This window comes from Macrosteles quadrilineatus, unplaced genomic scaffold (assembly GCF_028750875.1).
Source record: "Macrosteles quadrilineatus isolate MER2022 unplaced genomic scaffold, UCM_ALF_1.0 Scaffold_8__2_contigs__length_117827958, whole genome shotgun sequence".
Lineage (NCBI taxonomy): Eukaryota > Metazoa > Arthropoda > Insecta > Hemiptera > Cicadellidae > Macrosteles > Macrosteles quadrilineatus.
Window position 1 is genome coordinate 76,566,564 of NW_026542601.1, and position 15,358 is coordinate 76,581,921.

Below are 15,358 nucleotides of genomic sequence, written 5' to 3' on the forward strand. Positions count from 1 at the left end.
GGCTTTACATCGTCACTTATTCACTTTGCTGTGCCCGGTGACCATGTTAATGCACTCTAATCTAATCAAGGTTTATTTCCACCAAAATACAAAAATAACAAATAATGCAAGAAAGCAATTATATATGAAGCATAACATAATATATATATAAATAAAAGTAATTGAGTAATGTTACATATGAAAGGACTTATGGTATATAACTAAAATGAGAAAAATTTGATTTATTACATTGAATTCATGTAACATAATTAATAAAAAAAAAATTAAAATGGTTCCTTAACGTAAAAATAAATTTGATGGGAAACGAGACTATATGGGCACTAGTGGCCTGTGCGTAGGCTCGAGTTGAATAATATAGAATGTGGTACGATCAAAAAGTAATAAACTATCCTACAAATTAATCGGATTACTACTACTTAATGTTTCCTTATTTATATTATGTCCCAGTACTTTCATTTATAAATAACAAGATAAGGCTTAGTAAGTATAACGTTATTGTGAATTAAATGGAGCCAGAATAATATAATTGGGTAAAACTTATGGTGTTTTATTAAGATGTACTAAAGGGGGAAATGAGAAAAAAGCTCTACTTTTTTCTGTAAACCTAAACCATTGATTAATGTACTCACAGTACTTAGTCAATGGTTAAACTGTAGGGCCTATTTTACGTGACTGTAAATTCCATAAAATAATATATCTAAAACAGTCCTCTTGGGCTTCTTAAATTGTCACCTTACACTGATGGGCAATATCTTTTAGTAAATCATTCCCAAACATTAACATAACGTTAACATGTCAAAGTTACAATAATTATTATTTCACTCTCTTCTAGAATCGATAATAATTCCTGTAATTCGTCTACTTTAATTACAGTTATTGTATTATTGTGGATGCTATGAAATAAAGTCTTAGTATTCAACGTCCTGTGAACTCAAGTTTTTATTTTATAAGTCAGGTAAATACGAAAACAATTGCAAACATCTTGGATGTTCAATCCAAAGTATAAGTAATTATTTTATTCCCATCCTGTAAAGAATATTATTGTATTTCTACTATTTGATTTATAATGAATAAACTACTGAGAGTATTCAATTCGTCAAATAAAGTGTTACAAAAAAAACCCCTTTACTTATTCGGTGCAACCGATACTTACATTCCGAAGAAAAACCCGTAACCACCCGGTACAATCGATATATACATTCGATATTTATGACGTCAGTATAAGGTTTCTGTACATGTGAACTTGTGCTCTCCTAGGAGGGGAGGAGTGGAGAGAGTATACAAAGAAAACTTTTTTTTAAGTTTTCCAATTTCCATTGATTACCCTTTCAATGCTGACTTGGATCAAGACTTGGATGTAGTTCATGAAGCTTTGACGTCTGAAGTTGCATTTACATTGGAGTTTTTCAATTTGTTGCAAAACGTAGGAGTATGTTTTGGCTATGCCTATGGAATTACATAGCCTCCTAATAAAATATAGTTTTAAGTTATAACTATCTGAAGAACGTCATTTTTGTTGCAAATACCTACTAAACACCCTTGGTTTATTTATCCTCAAGTGGGCGGAAGACTATCTTACTGGGGGGGAGGGGGTGGTGCTTGAGTGAAAAAGTGTCCCTTTGCTGGCAACTCCAATGATTTTATCCAACTCTCAGGCGTCACCAGGCACGGCCGCCTTTAACTACAGGCCGCGGCCTGGTAGAATTGGCAACATCGCAAGTGGTGTTGTTCAGTGACAGACGTCCCATAAGATAACATGGCAGACAGGTGACATCAGATCATTAATTCGCACTTTATTGATTTAATTTTTAATTTATGAACATAAATTTATTAAAATATTGAAAATAAAACATACAGAATTGAAACAATATGAATTAAAATATATATCTGTACATTTGTAAGCGGAGTTAATATTGTCATAGTCCATTAATCAATCTTTCGTAAATACACAAATACCATTAGTTGCTTCCAAAAAAATCAGCTGTTACAACACCACTTGCGACGTTGCCAGTTCGAAGGCCGCGGCCTGTAATTAAAGGCGGCCGTGCACCAAGGCTCTTTGGCTCCTCACCTCTTTTATAGCCTTTATAATGCCATCGTGGAAATGCTTGATGTGGAGGACCTTTGTTTGCGGACGATGTTAGGATTTGTTTTAAGTATCTCGGTCCACACACAGGCTTTGTCTATGTAGGGATCATCAACTTAATATTATTTTTTTAACTATTTATTTTCGTAGGATAAATAATTGTTAATTTTGATTTTTTATTACACTCCGAGGACACTCTCTGTCAACGTCAACAAAGCTAGCCTAAACCCCCCGATTTGGTATGTTTCAAACAACATGCTCCTGAACGTGTCCTAATTGCATCAGTATGACTTTTAGTGAGATTCGCGCACTCCACACATTGCAGAGTACTCCTGTATGAACAAACCTCTGAAGAGATGTCTCCACTGGTAAAAGAATTGAGAGTGGTCTTCTCATCGGACTGCTCCTTCATCGAGCATGTAGATTCTAAGGCTTTATATTTTGTGCTACCCGTGAACTAAATTGTCATTGCTCTGAAGACTCTGTATTTTGTTCCCTTATTGGACAGCTGTTTGGAGTACGCCAGCCAGTTTTGGTCCACCCCCATGATAGGAACCGCTTTCACCTGGTGCTCATCAACAAACTTGAAGGTATCCAGAAGAAATGCCTCAGATTTTTCAGTGTCTGTCAAGGCATGCATGCAGCAGTACTGTGTAGTCCCAGTGGCCGTTCTGCAAAATAATTCAAAGCTACAATTTCTTCATTTGAGACGCTATGTTGTAGACGTTGTTTTCCTCCACGAACGGCTCAATGGCCAAATTAATTGTCCAGCTTCACTTGCCCAAGTGGATCTTCGTGCCTTCTAGAACCAGTTCACAAGATTTGTTCGGCAGGCGGCACTTTATAGTCAATAAACTAATAAAGATTATCAGCATGCTCCTCTGGCCCTGGCAATATTTATTCGTCTTGGAAACACACTGGTGCTGGGGGGTCAGTATCGACATCTTCGGAGATAGGTACCCGCGGTACCACAGAAACCTTTCAAAGGAAGGCTCCAGTCTGACTTTCTCTTTCATAAACAACAAATTTGAACAAATAGGTTATTTATATTTTTTTATTTGATAGATTAAAATATTTACAATTTTTAAAAAATATTTAATAATTATTGTGTATGTAAACTTATGGTGTAGTCTACAATAATATTTTGTCACTAACAGTGACCTGGCACGAGTTGCTGCCCAAATTTTGAAAATGTATTTATTTCTAATCAAGTTCTAAGCCATAACATAGATAGGTACATTTCAATAAAAATAACACTTAATTTTTCTTGTAGCAGCAACATATTTACAACTAAGGTACAGTAAGTAGGTACAATAATTGTTTTGAGACTGTGTAAATGGCTTATGATGTTTTACAGTAATTGGTTCCGATTTTGCCTGCGGTGTTGAGGCAATCAACAATTAATTATTATCAATTACCAATCATTGAGATGGGTAAAACTATTTGGTATGTATTTTAAACCAAAATGAGTGTAGAATGGTGTGAGATGATCTGTGTCAAGGCGTGCGTGGGTCCAATTTTGAATTGAACCATCAAAAAGCTAACGACTTTTCTCAGGATCGAACCTGTGACCTTTTGATTGCTATAGGCGAGCACTTGTAAATACAGGTAATTAAATATATGTACGGGTACCTATATTTTACAGAGGCACAATCTGCCTGGCTTAGCTGAATTACTTTAAGGCTTTTACCTTACTTAAAATAAACATATCAGCAATCTAACACAACTTTCTCTGGCTTGTCATCAACTATGTATGTGTAAGCTCTGGGAATAACATGAATAACATTGATATTTACTGGGTATAGGCACAACAGTTGTAAAAACATTCAAACATAATTTTTAGAGCAATGGGGGTTGTATAATTTTGTTTAGAGTTAAAAGGACTGTATATAACATGCTACATTTCACTTTAACAGTTAGAGCTGTTATTGTAAAATTAGATTTTCCATGAGAAAATCAATATTAAAAATAAAAATTGTAAAGCCTGGGGATACCTTGGAAAAGTATCCATGCACATACCAAATTTCATCACAATCAGACCACAGGTGTTGTCTGTAGCTTTGTACACATCCACACACAGACATCACTTTTTAGGTTCAGGGGGCCCAAAATAGATATGTCCACCATAAATAACTCATAGTCAAAAATGTTGAGGAAAATAACGCTTTCTCCAATTATATGTAGGGAGGGCGATGAAATAAAACTCAGTGACAACAGCGCTTCTGATTCTGGTGTGGACACTGCCATAACTCAGTAGAGGTTCAGTGAGTTATGGCATAAAAGAAACTGGCAGATTCAAATTAAACTTATTTTGGCTCAGTGAGTTATATGGCATAGATAAAACATAGTCAATGGTTATAGGTCCAGTCTTTATCATGTAATTGAATTGCAAAAATAGTAATAAAATAAGGCTAGATTCTTTTACTTAAAAAATAAAATAACAGTTGTACAGTATAAGGTTCTAATATTCCAGTTTAAATTGATTGACTCAGGGTAATTTGGTCGGCTCTCTTGTTTTTCTTACCTGGTCGCTACCCTACTGGACTTAAGCAGTTGTATTTGAGTGCATAAATGTTTCTCAAAGGAAACCCTTTCTTCTTCACCCAGAGGCTAATAAAACTCAAGCTATTTGCCAATGAATATATTAGTTACCCTTTTCTAAGCCGGTTTAAATTGTGTTCATAAGTGAGCAATTTCACGAATGTCAAGCATTCGTTACCATTACCAACAATACCTACCATGTCACTCCCTGTTCAGATTCATCTAGCCTTAATGTAGATCCTGATGCAATAATTACTTCTCCGTGAGAAAGACCATTGTTGGTTCAAATAAGTCATGTTTCACTACATAATGAGGCTTACATGCATTAGGCACATTTGTTTGAATATAGTTACCTAATTTGTACAAAACACCATAAGTATATTCTATTGCAGCACCCATTTGCAGCCATTAACAACAGGAAACCCTTCAGCTAGCTAGCATGTCAGGTAACTCAAAAACTCTTGTCCGTAGGTAAAATTGTATTAATTAGTGACCATCCGAGATCTTAAGTTACTGCAACTTTTTCAACACTACCTGCCATCCCTTTATTCTACACACAAACATGGCCAAGAGTCTTTCATTGATCAAGTTTTGTGACGACACAGAGAAGTAAGAAACTGAGGATACAATGGTACACTTGAGGTGTCTAGCACCGGTCGCTGGTGTCTAGAGCCATTTCTATTTGTCGCCCCCTTTCACTGTCTTTCCCCCTCACCATCACGTACTACAGCGCTCATGCAGTAGGAGAGTGGACATCATGGTTCGGGCTCTTCCTTGCTCAGTATAAGTGCATTTCAACCCAACATACCAGATCTAAATGTGCACGGTTGTACTATAAGCTTGTGTCCTCTGTATCTTATCTTACTTCTCTGTGGTAAAGTTTAGTAAATTATTTCTTAATTTCTATAATTTTTTCAAGTCCCACAGATATTTTAATAGATTCATTTTAAAACGAATAGTCTACTGTACTCCTTCATATAATATGTAAGGGAATTCCTATCAGTATATCTAAAGGTTCTCAAAAGAAAATGCTTGACATGAGCAATCTAAGCGATTTATTTCCAACACTCGAGGCAGTTCACATTTATTGCTCGTAATAAAAAATATACAGGACAAAAATTAAATAGGACCGAACATTTTAATCACAAAATCTTACACAGAGGCTATATAAATATCAACTGACTAACATAAATGCAACATAAACGGATCGCACCTCTCGGCTCAGTGCGAATGGAATGGAAACGACGTCTGAGACAGTATAAAAGTTTAACAACTCGATAAATGTCTTGTAAAGGTTTCGATTACAAATTATAAACTGTAATCAATAAATAAAGTTCTGTCGGATCACCGTGATCCGAACCGAAGCAAACTTTTCACATATTAACAGTAGAGTCACGCTTAGAAGCACTTCCTGTGGACGATGGAGGGACCAGACTCGTCGTACTCTTGTTTGGAGATCCACATCTGTTGGAAGGTGGAGAGGGAGGCAAGGATGGAACCTGAAAAGTACAAAAAACATTAGAAAGTGAAATGACAAGTATTAGACAACCGAAAGTGAAAAAACAAGTATTAGACAACTGAAAGTGAAATGACAAGCATTAGACAACTGTAAGTGAAATGACAAGTATTAGACAACTGTAAGTGTGGCAGACAAACATCAGTTAACTACTGATAATAAACTGAAATCATAATATTCTACTAACTAGGGTACCGATAGGTCTTTTAGTTGATCCAAAAGGGAATTGAGAAAAACCTCATCATGAACCATATCCTGTTCCAAAAGTTATATAACTGGCTTAGTAAGTTTATTTTTTATATTTAAATAATTCTGTACATGTAAATGAAATTACATACATTCATCGATAAATAAACAGGATTAATTTGAATAAGTAAATAAATAAAATTAATTAGAATAAGTTTGAAAAGTGAAGATGATACAATACTACATGATTCAATTTCTGACACAAATCCTAAATCTAGCTGAAAACCACAATGTTCCTTACCTCCGATCCATACGGAGTATTTCCTCTCAGGGGGAGCGATGATCTTGATCTTCATGGTGGAAGGAGCGAGGGCAGTGATTTCCTTCTGCATCCTGTCAGCAATACCAGGGTACATAGTGGTACCTCCAGACAGGACTGTGTTGGCGTACAGGTCCTTACGGATGTCTACGTCACACTTCATGATGGAGTTGTAGGTGGTTTCGTGGATACCGCAAGCTTCCATACCCAGGAATGAAGGCTGGAAGAGAGCCTCTGGACACCTGAATCTCTCGTTTCCAATTGTGATAACCTGTTAAAAATAATAAATCAATAAATAATCGATAATAGAAACTGACAACTTAATCTTAAAAGAGTAAAATAAATGACAAAATGTTACAAACAAACAGTAGAAAGCTACAGGCATAGATAAATAATAAGTATTCCTTTAGTAGACTTATCATCCATGACTTATGGATCAGCTAAAGACACTTTTATTGTTAGGTCGTCCGGTGCACTGTGTAGAGGTCGTGTTTAGTTTACAATTTGTTTCTTGTCATTTCAGTCATTTGTAACCTCATTTAACCAAATAAAACAATTTTATCTTAAATCTTAACTCATTCCTTGGTTGTATAGCCAAGAACAGTAAATAACAAATCATAAAATTGTCGTAAAATATTAAAAAACTAAATTTCGTCGGCACTAGCGATCAGTGTCATTAACATGAATAAGACTCGAAAAACAAGCTTTAAAACTTACATTGGGATGAGAAGTCTACGTCTGTTGGTTAAAGGAGGTGTAAATAGGCTAAATCAAAGAATTAAAAAATATTAGGCTTATTCATTTTCTAATAGGTTCTGAGAATTAATTGGACATTTAAACAGGCCATTACAGGCATTGCAAAACAATGGCAAAGACACACCTGTCCGTCAGGAAGTTCGTAGCTCTTTTCCAGAGAGCTGGAGCTGGCGGCCGTTGCCATTTCCTGCTCAAAGTCCAACGCGACGTAACACAGCTTCTCCTTGATATCACGGACAATTTCTCTCTCTGCGGTGGTGGTGAAGCTGTATCCTCTCTCGGTGAGGATCTTCATCAGGTAGTCTGTGAGGTCTCGGCCGGCCAGGTCAAGACGGAGGATGGCGTGGGGCAGCGCGTATCCTGCACAGCACACAATATAATTTAAATTTAAGTCCATCTTAAAAGTTAAACCTACATTACACAACCTAAGACCTTTATGTACAAAGATTGATAAATTAGAAATGGCGTAGAAAGCTTTACAATACCTTGTAAATAGGCCTACTATTTATGGGTACATAAAATGTACCCGAGTCAACAAGAAATGACCTATAGAGGGTGGCGGGAAATGTTGATTGTCACACAAAAGCTTTAATATTTGAGAAACATTCTAAATCTTCATAGAAATAAAATCTTCATTCTAAATCTTTGATTGTGATAACTTACTTTTACTTAACAAATGGTGGAACTTAGGAACTGTCGTCTGGATATGTTACCTTCATAGATGGGGACTGTGTGAGAGACGCCGTCACCAGAGTCCAACACAATACCAGTTGTTCGTCCAGAGGCGTACAGGGAGAGAACGGCCTGGATGGCGACGTACATGGCGGGTGTGTTGAAGGTTTCAAACATGATCTGTGTCATCTTTTCTCTGTTGGCCTTGGGGTTGAGGGGGGCTTCGGTCAACAGTACAGGGTGTTCTTCAGGCGCAACTCTCAACTCGTTGTAGAATGTGTGATGCCAGATCTTCTCCATGTCGTCCCAGTTGGTGACAATACCGTGCTCAATGGGGTACTTCAGGGTAAGGATACCTGAGAAATGAACGTCATTATAAGTCACTCACATTGGATTTTATAATATATGTGGTAATGGTTACATTAATTTAAACACTACAATTCTAATTAATAGCTAATCTTGCAACTTAAAAACAAATATTTACGACACAACAAATACAAGTTGCACCTCAATAAAAAATTAAGTAACCTGTAAAGCTTTTATTTTTGAGATTGTGGAGAAGTGAAATACCTAGATTAGCTATAACCCTTTAAAAATATTTTCATGTATACAGTTGTTTGGTATTTCCAAAAACACACCTCTCTTGGACTGAGCCTCGTCACCGACGTAGCTGTCTTTCTGTCCCATCCCCACCATGACTCCCTGATGGCGAGGACGTCCCACGATGGAGGGAAAGACAGCCCGAGGAGCATCGTCACCGGCGAACCCGGCCTTGCACATTCCGGATCCATTGTCCACAACCAGAGCTGCTACTTCTTCGTCACACATTGTGATTGTAATAAATTAACTGTAACAAAAACATAATATGTTACAAGTGATTGATAAGAGTATATGGATACAATTTACAAACTAGATGAAGTTGTTGATAGTTTACTGTAAGACTAACTTAAGTTAAATGTAGACTATGGTTTGTGCCAAAAGGTTTATCCCAACATATCTTAAAACTACATAAGAACTACTAAATGCATCTTTGTAGGGCCTAACATTTTCAAGCTTAAGTCTTAAATGTTTATTTGAGTACCGGTAATTAATATGTTGTTGTACAAATTGTGACATTAGTTTATTACTTTTAAGATAAAGTGGAAATTTGATGGAAATTGGAAAAACATTAAATCCTTAACTTTTTGAATGCATGGAGCTTAAAAAAATAATATATTTTTTTTATTTCCAGGTAGTAGTTATTTTCCTACATTGTATGTGGGAAAGTCAAAAGAGTAATCATGTTAGTTCACATTTTGAACTCGCCTTTGAATACCTGAACAAAATTTAAAGTTACTGACAATAAATGGTGAGAGATCTATATCAGGGTCAACTTGGACAGTTTTTTCACACATCACTTGCACATAGACTAGGCCTTCAACAACTTTATTGATTACTTATAATCACATATCAATTCTGCTGTTATAATAACAGCAAGACTTGGTAAATTTAGGAGTTTTTGTTTTGCTCGACACAAGTTATCTCAAACCTTTCTGAACGAATAAAGAATGCAACAACTATTCGTCTGTTAAATATCATTTCCAAGAGTCCTTTGTTCTAGCTTGTAAAACAATTAAAAAACTACAAAGACAATTTCTAAACTCACAGTTAACACGTTGAGTGCGGGCATCATCAATAGATGATGTCCGACACTAGCACTGGTGGCGGACATCAGCTAAAGCTGACGTCATGCCACTCTCTCCACGTTAGTTTAGTGTGAGCTCAGCTATTGCCGGGGAACGTTATAATCGTTGCCAGCCTGTAGCTTAGATTATGTAGCTTTAGTCTGGTGTAGGTTGGTACTAAAATTTCCCGTAAAATCCCGTCTAGCAATACTTTTGTCCCGGTTCCGGCAATTTTCTCTTTTCGAGCCACTTTACAAAGACACTGGCTACGAATCCAGGCAGTGCTACTACCTTTGGGTGTTTCAGTGAACTACGTCCACTCTCGGGCTAACACAGCACAATCACCGCTGCTCTTTTTTTATTCGTCAGACTGAAATATTTTAATGCCAATTGCGTTCACCAATTCAGTTGCGCTGCGGGGCTTCGCCCGGGCCTCGCCGCCATTATCGAGCGCCTGTTTGAAGGTATTCCGCACTGAACGTGTTAATTAGATACCTATTTAAATTATATTATCACTCTGGCATTTGAAAATTTTTTTGGTAAAATAGCTCTTCAATGGCTGTTTGAATTAACGAAATTAGCATGCTCTTTTGGCGGGCAAATCCAAGATGGCCGTTAGCTTCAATGGACTCTCTAGGATAACAATTCAAACAACAAAGAACATTAAATTACAACAACTAACTAAGTAGCCTAATGGTTTTTTTCTTCTGTTCAAGCTTGAATGCTTGTAGAAAATGAGTAGGCCTATGACATATTAGTTGGATAGGCCTGAGTTAATGGTCCCTAAAAGGATCATGATCCCATGTAGATAAGGCAGATATCCCCCCCCCCTTAGGCCCCCCAAAAAAGCATCAAATTTACAACTAATCAAATTAAACACTACTAACTTTTTTTAAGCTTGAACACAATAACCGTCACAAATAATAGTCTGGATTTAATTATCATAAAAAGTTTGTAATCAGCTCTATTTAAGTTAAAAAGGTGTTAAATTACAATTAATTGGTGCGGCTAATTTCTAGGCGATCAAAAGTTAGCTCACCTATATTAGATACACCTACACAATAATTAAATGATGAAGAGTAGTTATATGGTTTAATCAGCAGACGTGATAAGATATGCTTGACTTAGGTTTAAGCTAAGCGCCAAAGTTATAAAGGAAGTTAAATACAACAAAACAAAATCAAGTTACTGAAATTACAGCAGCTTGTCATTAAGATTAACTTTAATTCACAACTTTTCACTAAGTAGGCCAAAGACTTTTAGTTACTTAGCCTAGCCTAAATTTTGTAAATCTTTGTACATACTATGAGAGAACACTTAAAAAAAAAACTCTTAATACTTAATTTAGCTTGCCATGTGAGTAGGCTACATTAAGTTAATGTAAGTAATTTTGGTTCACTTCCATATCTGTTGGCACAAACAACGTAATGGAAATATCAATCGATATAACTTATCGATTATTCGATAAATTTTTTTTGGAATTTCAATTTATAAAATTAAAATGGCCGCCATTTTGAAATTTTAATTGGAAGGCTGCACTTTACTTTAGGTCCTACACTCATTTGAATGAAAATATTGATTATTCGATTGTTTCATTCGATATACCGTTTGGTTAGTTAGGTAAGGTTAACCTAACCTAACTAACCAAATGATATATCGAATTAAACAATCGAACAATCAATATTACTCATTCGGTTGTTTGTGTCAACAGATATAGCTTAGTGTACCCAGTAATTTAAATAAATTAGTTAAATTTCTTTGGGAAAATATCTGAAGGCTTAATGGATACAACAAGGACCCGAACAACCGCTCACTTCAATCCAACTAACTCAATTAAGTTTAACTCAAATGAAGCTAGATTCAGCTACAATTCAAAATGTTTTGATCCAAACTGAGATCAGGTCTGTTAGTACAGTACCGTACATAAGTAGATTATTAAGTACTTCTTTACTGTAAACTTTAAGTTAACAAGTAGGGTACCGGTACTTAATAATACTTAAGCACAAGTTAAGCTGCTGAGGTAGGCTAACTTAAGTTTGATTTGATTCCAAGTTACATCGAGTTAAACGGATAGTAAAAATAAAATTGTAGGTATTCAAGTATGGTTAGGATGAAAAGCTTTAAGCTTAAACCTAAACTTGAGTTTAAAATATTAAAAAATTATGTTTTTTTACCCACAACTTGAATAACTTAAAACACACTTAAAAATAACACAGCTGGCACTAAAAACGATTGAATCTTCATTGGTGGTAATCCATATGGCACAACACAAAGCACTTAACTCTACAAGAAGACACAAAAATATTTCAAACTTACATAAATAAATAAAATGTACAAAATAGGGATGCACAGAACTGCACCTTTTGGTTAACAAGACTAGACTGAACTGAAGTTGACACTAGCAGACGGGTTAGGTTATAAGCAACCTCTCACTAAGTTCTCTTCCTACCCCTCCCAATATTCAATGGTGGGGGGGGGAGCGCCAATGACAGCATACTTTACCATATAAGGAAAAAGCTTGCGGCGTGGCTTAACATCTTCAAAAGCCGGTAATCTCGATGAAACTCTTTATTTACTAAGTAACTTGGGTCTGAAAATATTGACTATTTTATTCTCCAAGTCCAAAGGGAAAGATTAAATCAATGAAGTGTGTACAAGTTCATGGTTACTATCACGCCGGTAGATGGACAACGCCCAACTGGCAATAGGTTATGTCTGGAAGATCTAAGGAAGGAGTAAAAATAGCAACTATTTGTTTAGTAGAGAGGTGCCAACTTTAAAAATAGCACGGCGGGAATGAATGAAGTTAATTATGGATGCGCGTAAAACGAAAATAGCTACCCTACTATGTAGTAAACCTAGCGCGAGCCGGCGTGTGCGAGAATAACGTACAGTTGCAATTTTCGTCGTTCACTTACTTTAAGGTTACATGCAACACTGGAACCGATGAAAAATTATCATCAGCTGACAAAAACATCGAGCTCGTATTAATTTCTTTTAAAACGTCAATTCAAGTCCTAAGCAGACAAATTAATATAAAAAGCTTACCAGTACCCACCGATCTCTAAAATAACTGTTTTTTAATGAAAAATAATAAGACATAGAATAATTCTACATTAAATTGAGAAGTAAACCTTAATTATTCCTAAACTTACCTCTAAAATAGAGGAACGTCAATGAGTGCTGGCACCACAACTAAATTGATGCAAGTGAACCGAGCAATTGAACCGTTGGGGAAAGTCTCGTCCTGAAAATGGACTCGTCCGGGGAGAGGAAGTCTACACTGAAGGGAATACAGCCGACTTAAATTCACTAATTTAAACTAAAATCGAGCTAAAAACAGTAATAAATCTGTTTAGAATGGTTTCATAACTCCAAATCCCAGTAGAAGCAAATAAATTCACTCGTTTTTTATGAAATCCGAGTCGGCGGTCGCACAAAAGTCGAAGGTTTCTCCCCCACCGTACTACTTGGACTCGCCCGAACCCCCTCCACGTAACAAACACCGCTCATACCATATATGGTTATAAAGCGGATGGCGCTCTCTGATTGGTCGAGAGGCTCGGGCGGTTGATTCACAAGCGAAATGCAAGCGTGTACTTGAAACTAGTAGGAAATTTCGAATGAATACCTCAGCGTTCCGTTCCCACTAGAATTAAATTAGAGGTTTCTTCAATCAACAGTTTGTTGAAAGGTTTCACTTTTTACTGCATTGTTTCGTTTCCAACCTTTCTCTTGGGGTTGGGTTCCATCGGAAATCGTTTCAAATTGCAGACGACGCGTGTGCGTGTGGAATCTGCAATTTGATGATTATTGACTTTTTTCTACAGTAAATGAGGGTTGGTGTAAATATGAACTTAACGAGAAAATGAAAAATTTAACACGAGTATAATTTATTGTTCTAGTTGTATAAAATGATGAAAATTATTCTAAAAAACAATTTGTTAGGGATTCGCTCAAAATTAAAGTTTTGCCGATGATTGTTGGGTGCGCATGTCGTTTATTACGACAGAATCTGCAACGAGGGTTAAAGTCAAGAGACAAACAAAATATGTACTGTATAAACAAAAATTATTTTTGACCCATCTAAAATTATTTTACTCACCAACTATCATAATCCCGTAACTCGTATTTTGCTCAACTAAGGATGTCTACAAATAAATTCTAATCTTTATCTAAATATGAATTAGGTGCACCAACTTAATTTATTTCGCAGTCTTTTCCCACGTATAATACATAAACGCTACACAACTTTGAATTGAATAATAATTAAAACTACTTACCCAAAAGAAATGTTTGTCAATGAAAGATACGATTTAAAAATCCTAACCATGAAAAATAATTAACGTAAACAGCTGTTTTCACGTTTATACCATTTTGTAGTGACGGGGCAGAAGAAAGAAGAAAGGGACCTACTTATCCAGTTTGGCATGTTAGAGTTAATTGGCAATTAAAACTGTAATTAGTTAATTGGCGTACGTTGAATACACACTTCTCGCCTGCCAATACATAATAACTGAGAGGTTTCACATGACCTTCTATACCTCGACAATAGTTATTCTTTACTACTTGTATCCTTGTATGCAAAAAGTAAGACATATTTCCTATTTTTATTTCGACATCAATGTAAAATATGAAGACTGTTTCATGTGTTTTGTTTCGCTATCGTGCATTTATGTTACTAAACAAAATTAATTTTTGGGTGGTATACACTAGAAGAATGTGACAATTATCGTTTTGTTTAGTTAAAATGGGTCTAAACTAAGCTAAATAACATGGAAAATGTCGTAAACATTAAAACTTTCCCTAAATATTCGAATTGGCTTATCTAGGAGATACTAGACGAATGGAATATGGAATAATGAAAGAGGTTATGCATTTTCATCTGTGATTTTCATACGTCAAGCATTGCGTTCTCATGGCTACTTTCCACTGCAAGTCTTTGCAAGGAATTCCGGTCGAGATGTGTACCAGCCAATCCCATTTTAGGAGTTAGTTTACATGGGGCCAAATAAGGACATCTGGTACCCACAGTAGCAACGCGGGAGGCAAACCTAATTTGGGATCAAACGGAACAAAGATTTAACCCAGATTTATAATAAGGAAGACACAAATTTAACAAAAACGAAGAATAAAGGAAATGTTTTATAGCACAGAAGTTATTTTTTCTTAAGCTACCTGACAAAGTGGGCTTCCTTGCACTGATTATAGCACGCAAAGTAGCTAATTGCTAATTGCTGCATTTACTTACTTTTGCCACACTCCAAAAAACACAAAAACTGTATACTTTTTTAGGCACGTAATACGTGTACGCTTGAAATTAAGTTGGCAACACACTTATATATATATACTACGACTACTATCAGCTGGTGTAGCGTTTACCATTTCGTTCAACCAACGTTTGATTTAACATAACTTAAAAACGTTCTGACAGTGTTTGGAAAATTTATTTAAAGCCTATTAGTAACTGTAGGAAAAATATAATGCGAGTGGAGATGTATGATTTATTTATGAATTAAGGTCTTGTCAGTAACACCACTGTCAAAACAATAAAACATAATATGCAATTAGTGTCTCCAGATAATAAACAGCAGTTTAAAATGTTCTTCAACTTAACT

The 15,358-nt window shown here is 35.9% G+C and overlaps 1 protein-coding gene across 2 annotated transcripts; it reads right to left on the bottom strand.

Annotated features, from left to right (window-relative positions):
* Nucleotides 1-5,665: 5,665 nt before the first annotated feature.
* LOC128999324 (actin-5C) lies at nucleotides 5,666-13,046 on the bottom strand. 2 transcript variants are annotated; one of them, XM_054425755.1, is made up of 6 exons: nucleotides 12,896-13,046; nucleotides 8,715-8,923; nucleotides 8,118-8,432; nucleotides 7,529-7,764; nucleotides 6,631-6,919; nucleotides 5,666-6,126 (listed from the first exon to the last, which is right to left on the bottom strand). In XM_054425755.1, the coding sequence occupies exons 2-6, from the start codon at nucleotides 8,902-8,904 to the stop codon at nucleotides 6,026-6,028; spliced, it is 1,131 nt and encodes a 376-aa protein (XP_054281730.1). In that variant the 5' UTR covers nucleotides 8,905-8,923; nucleotides 12,896-13,046; the 3' UTR covers nucleotides 5,666-6,025. The 2 variants fall into 2 exon arrangements, with proteins under 2 accessions (XP_054281730.1, XP_054281731.1); XM_054425756.1 differs by lacking the exon at nucleotides 12,896-13,046 and adding an exon at nucleotides 12,057-12,178.
* Between the last annotated feature and the right edge of the window lie 2,312 nt (nucleotides 13,047-15,358).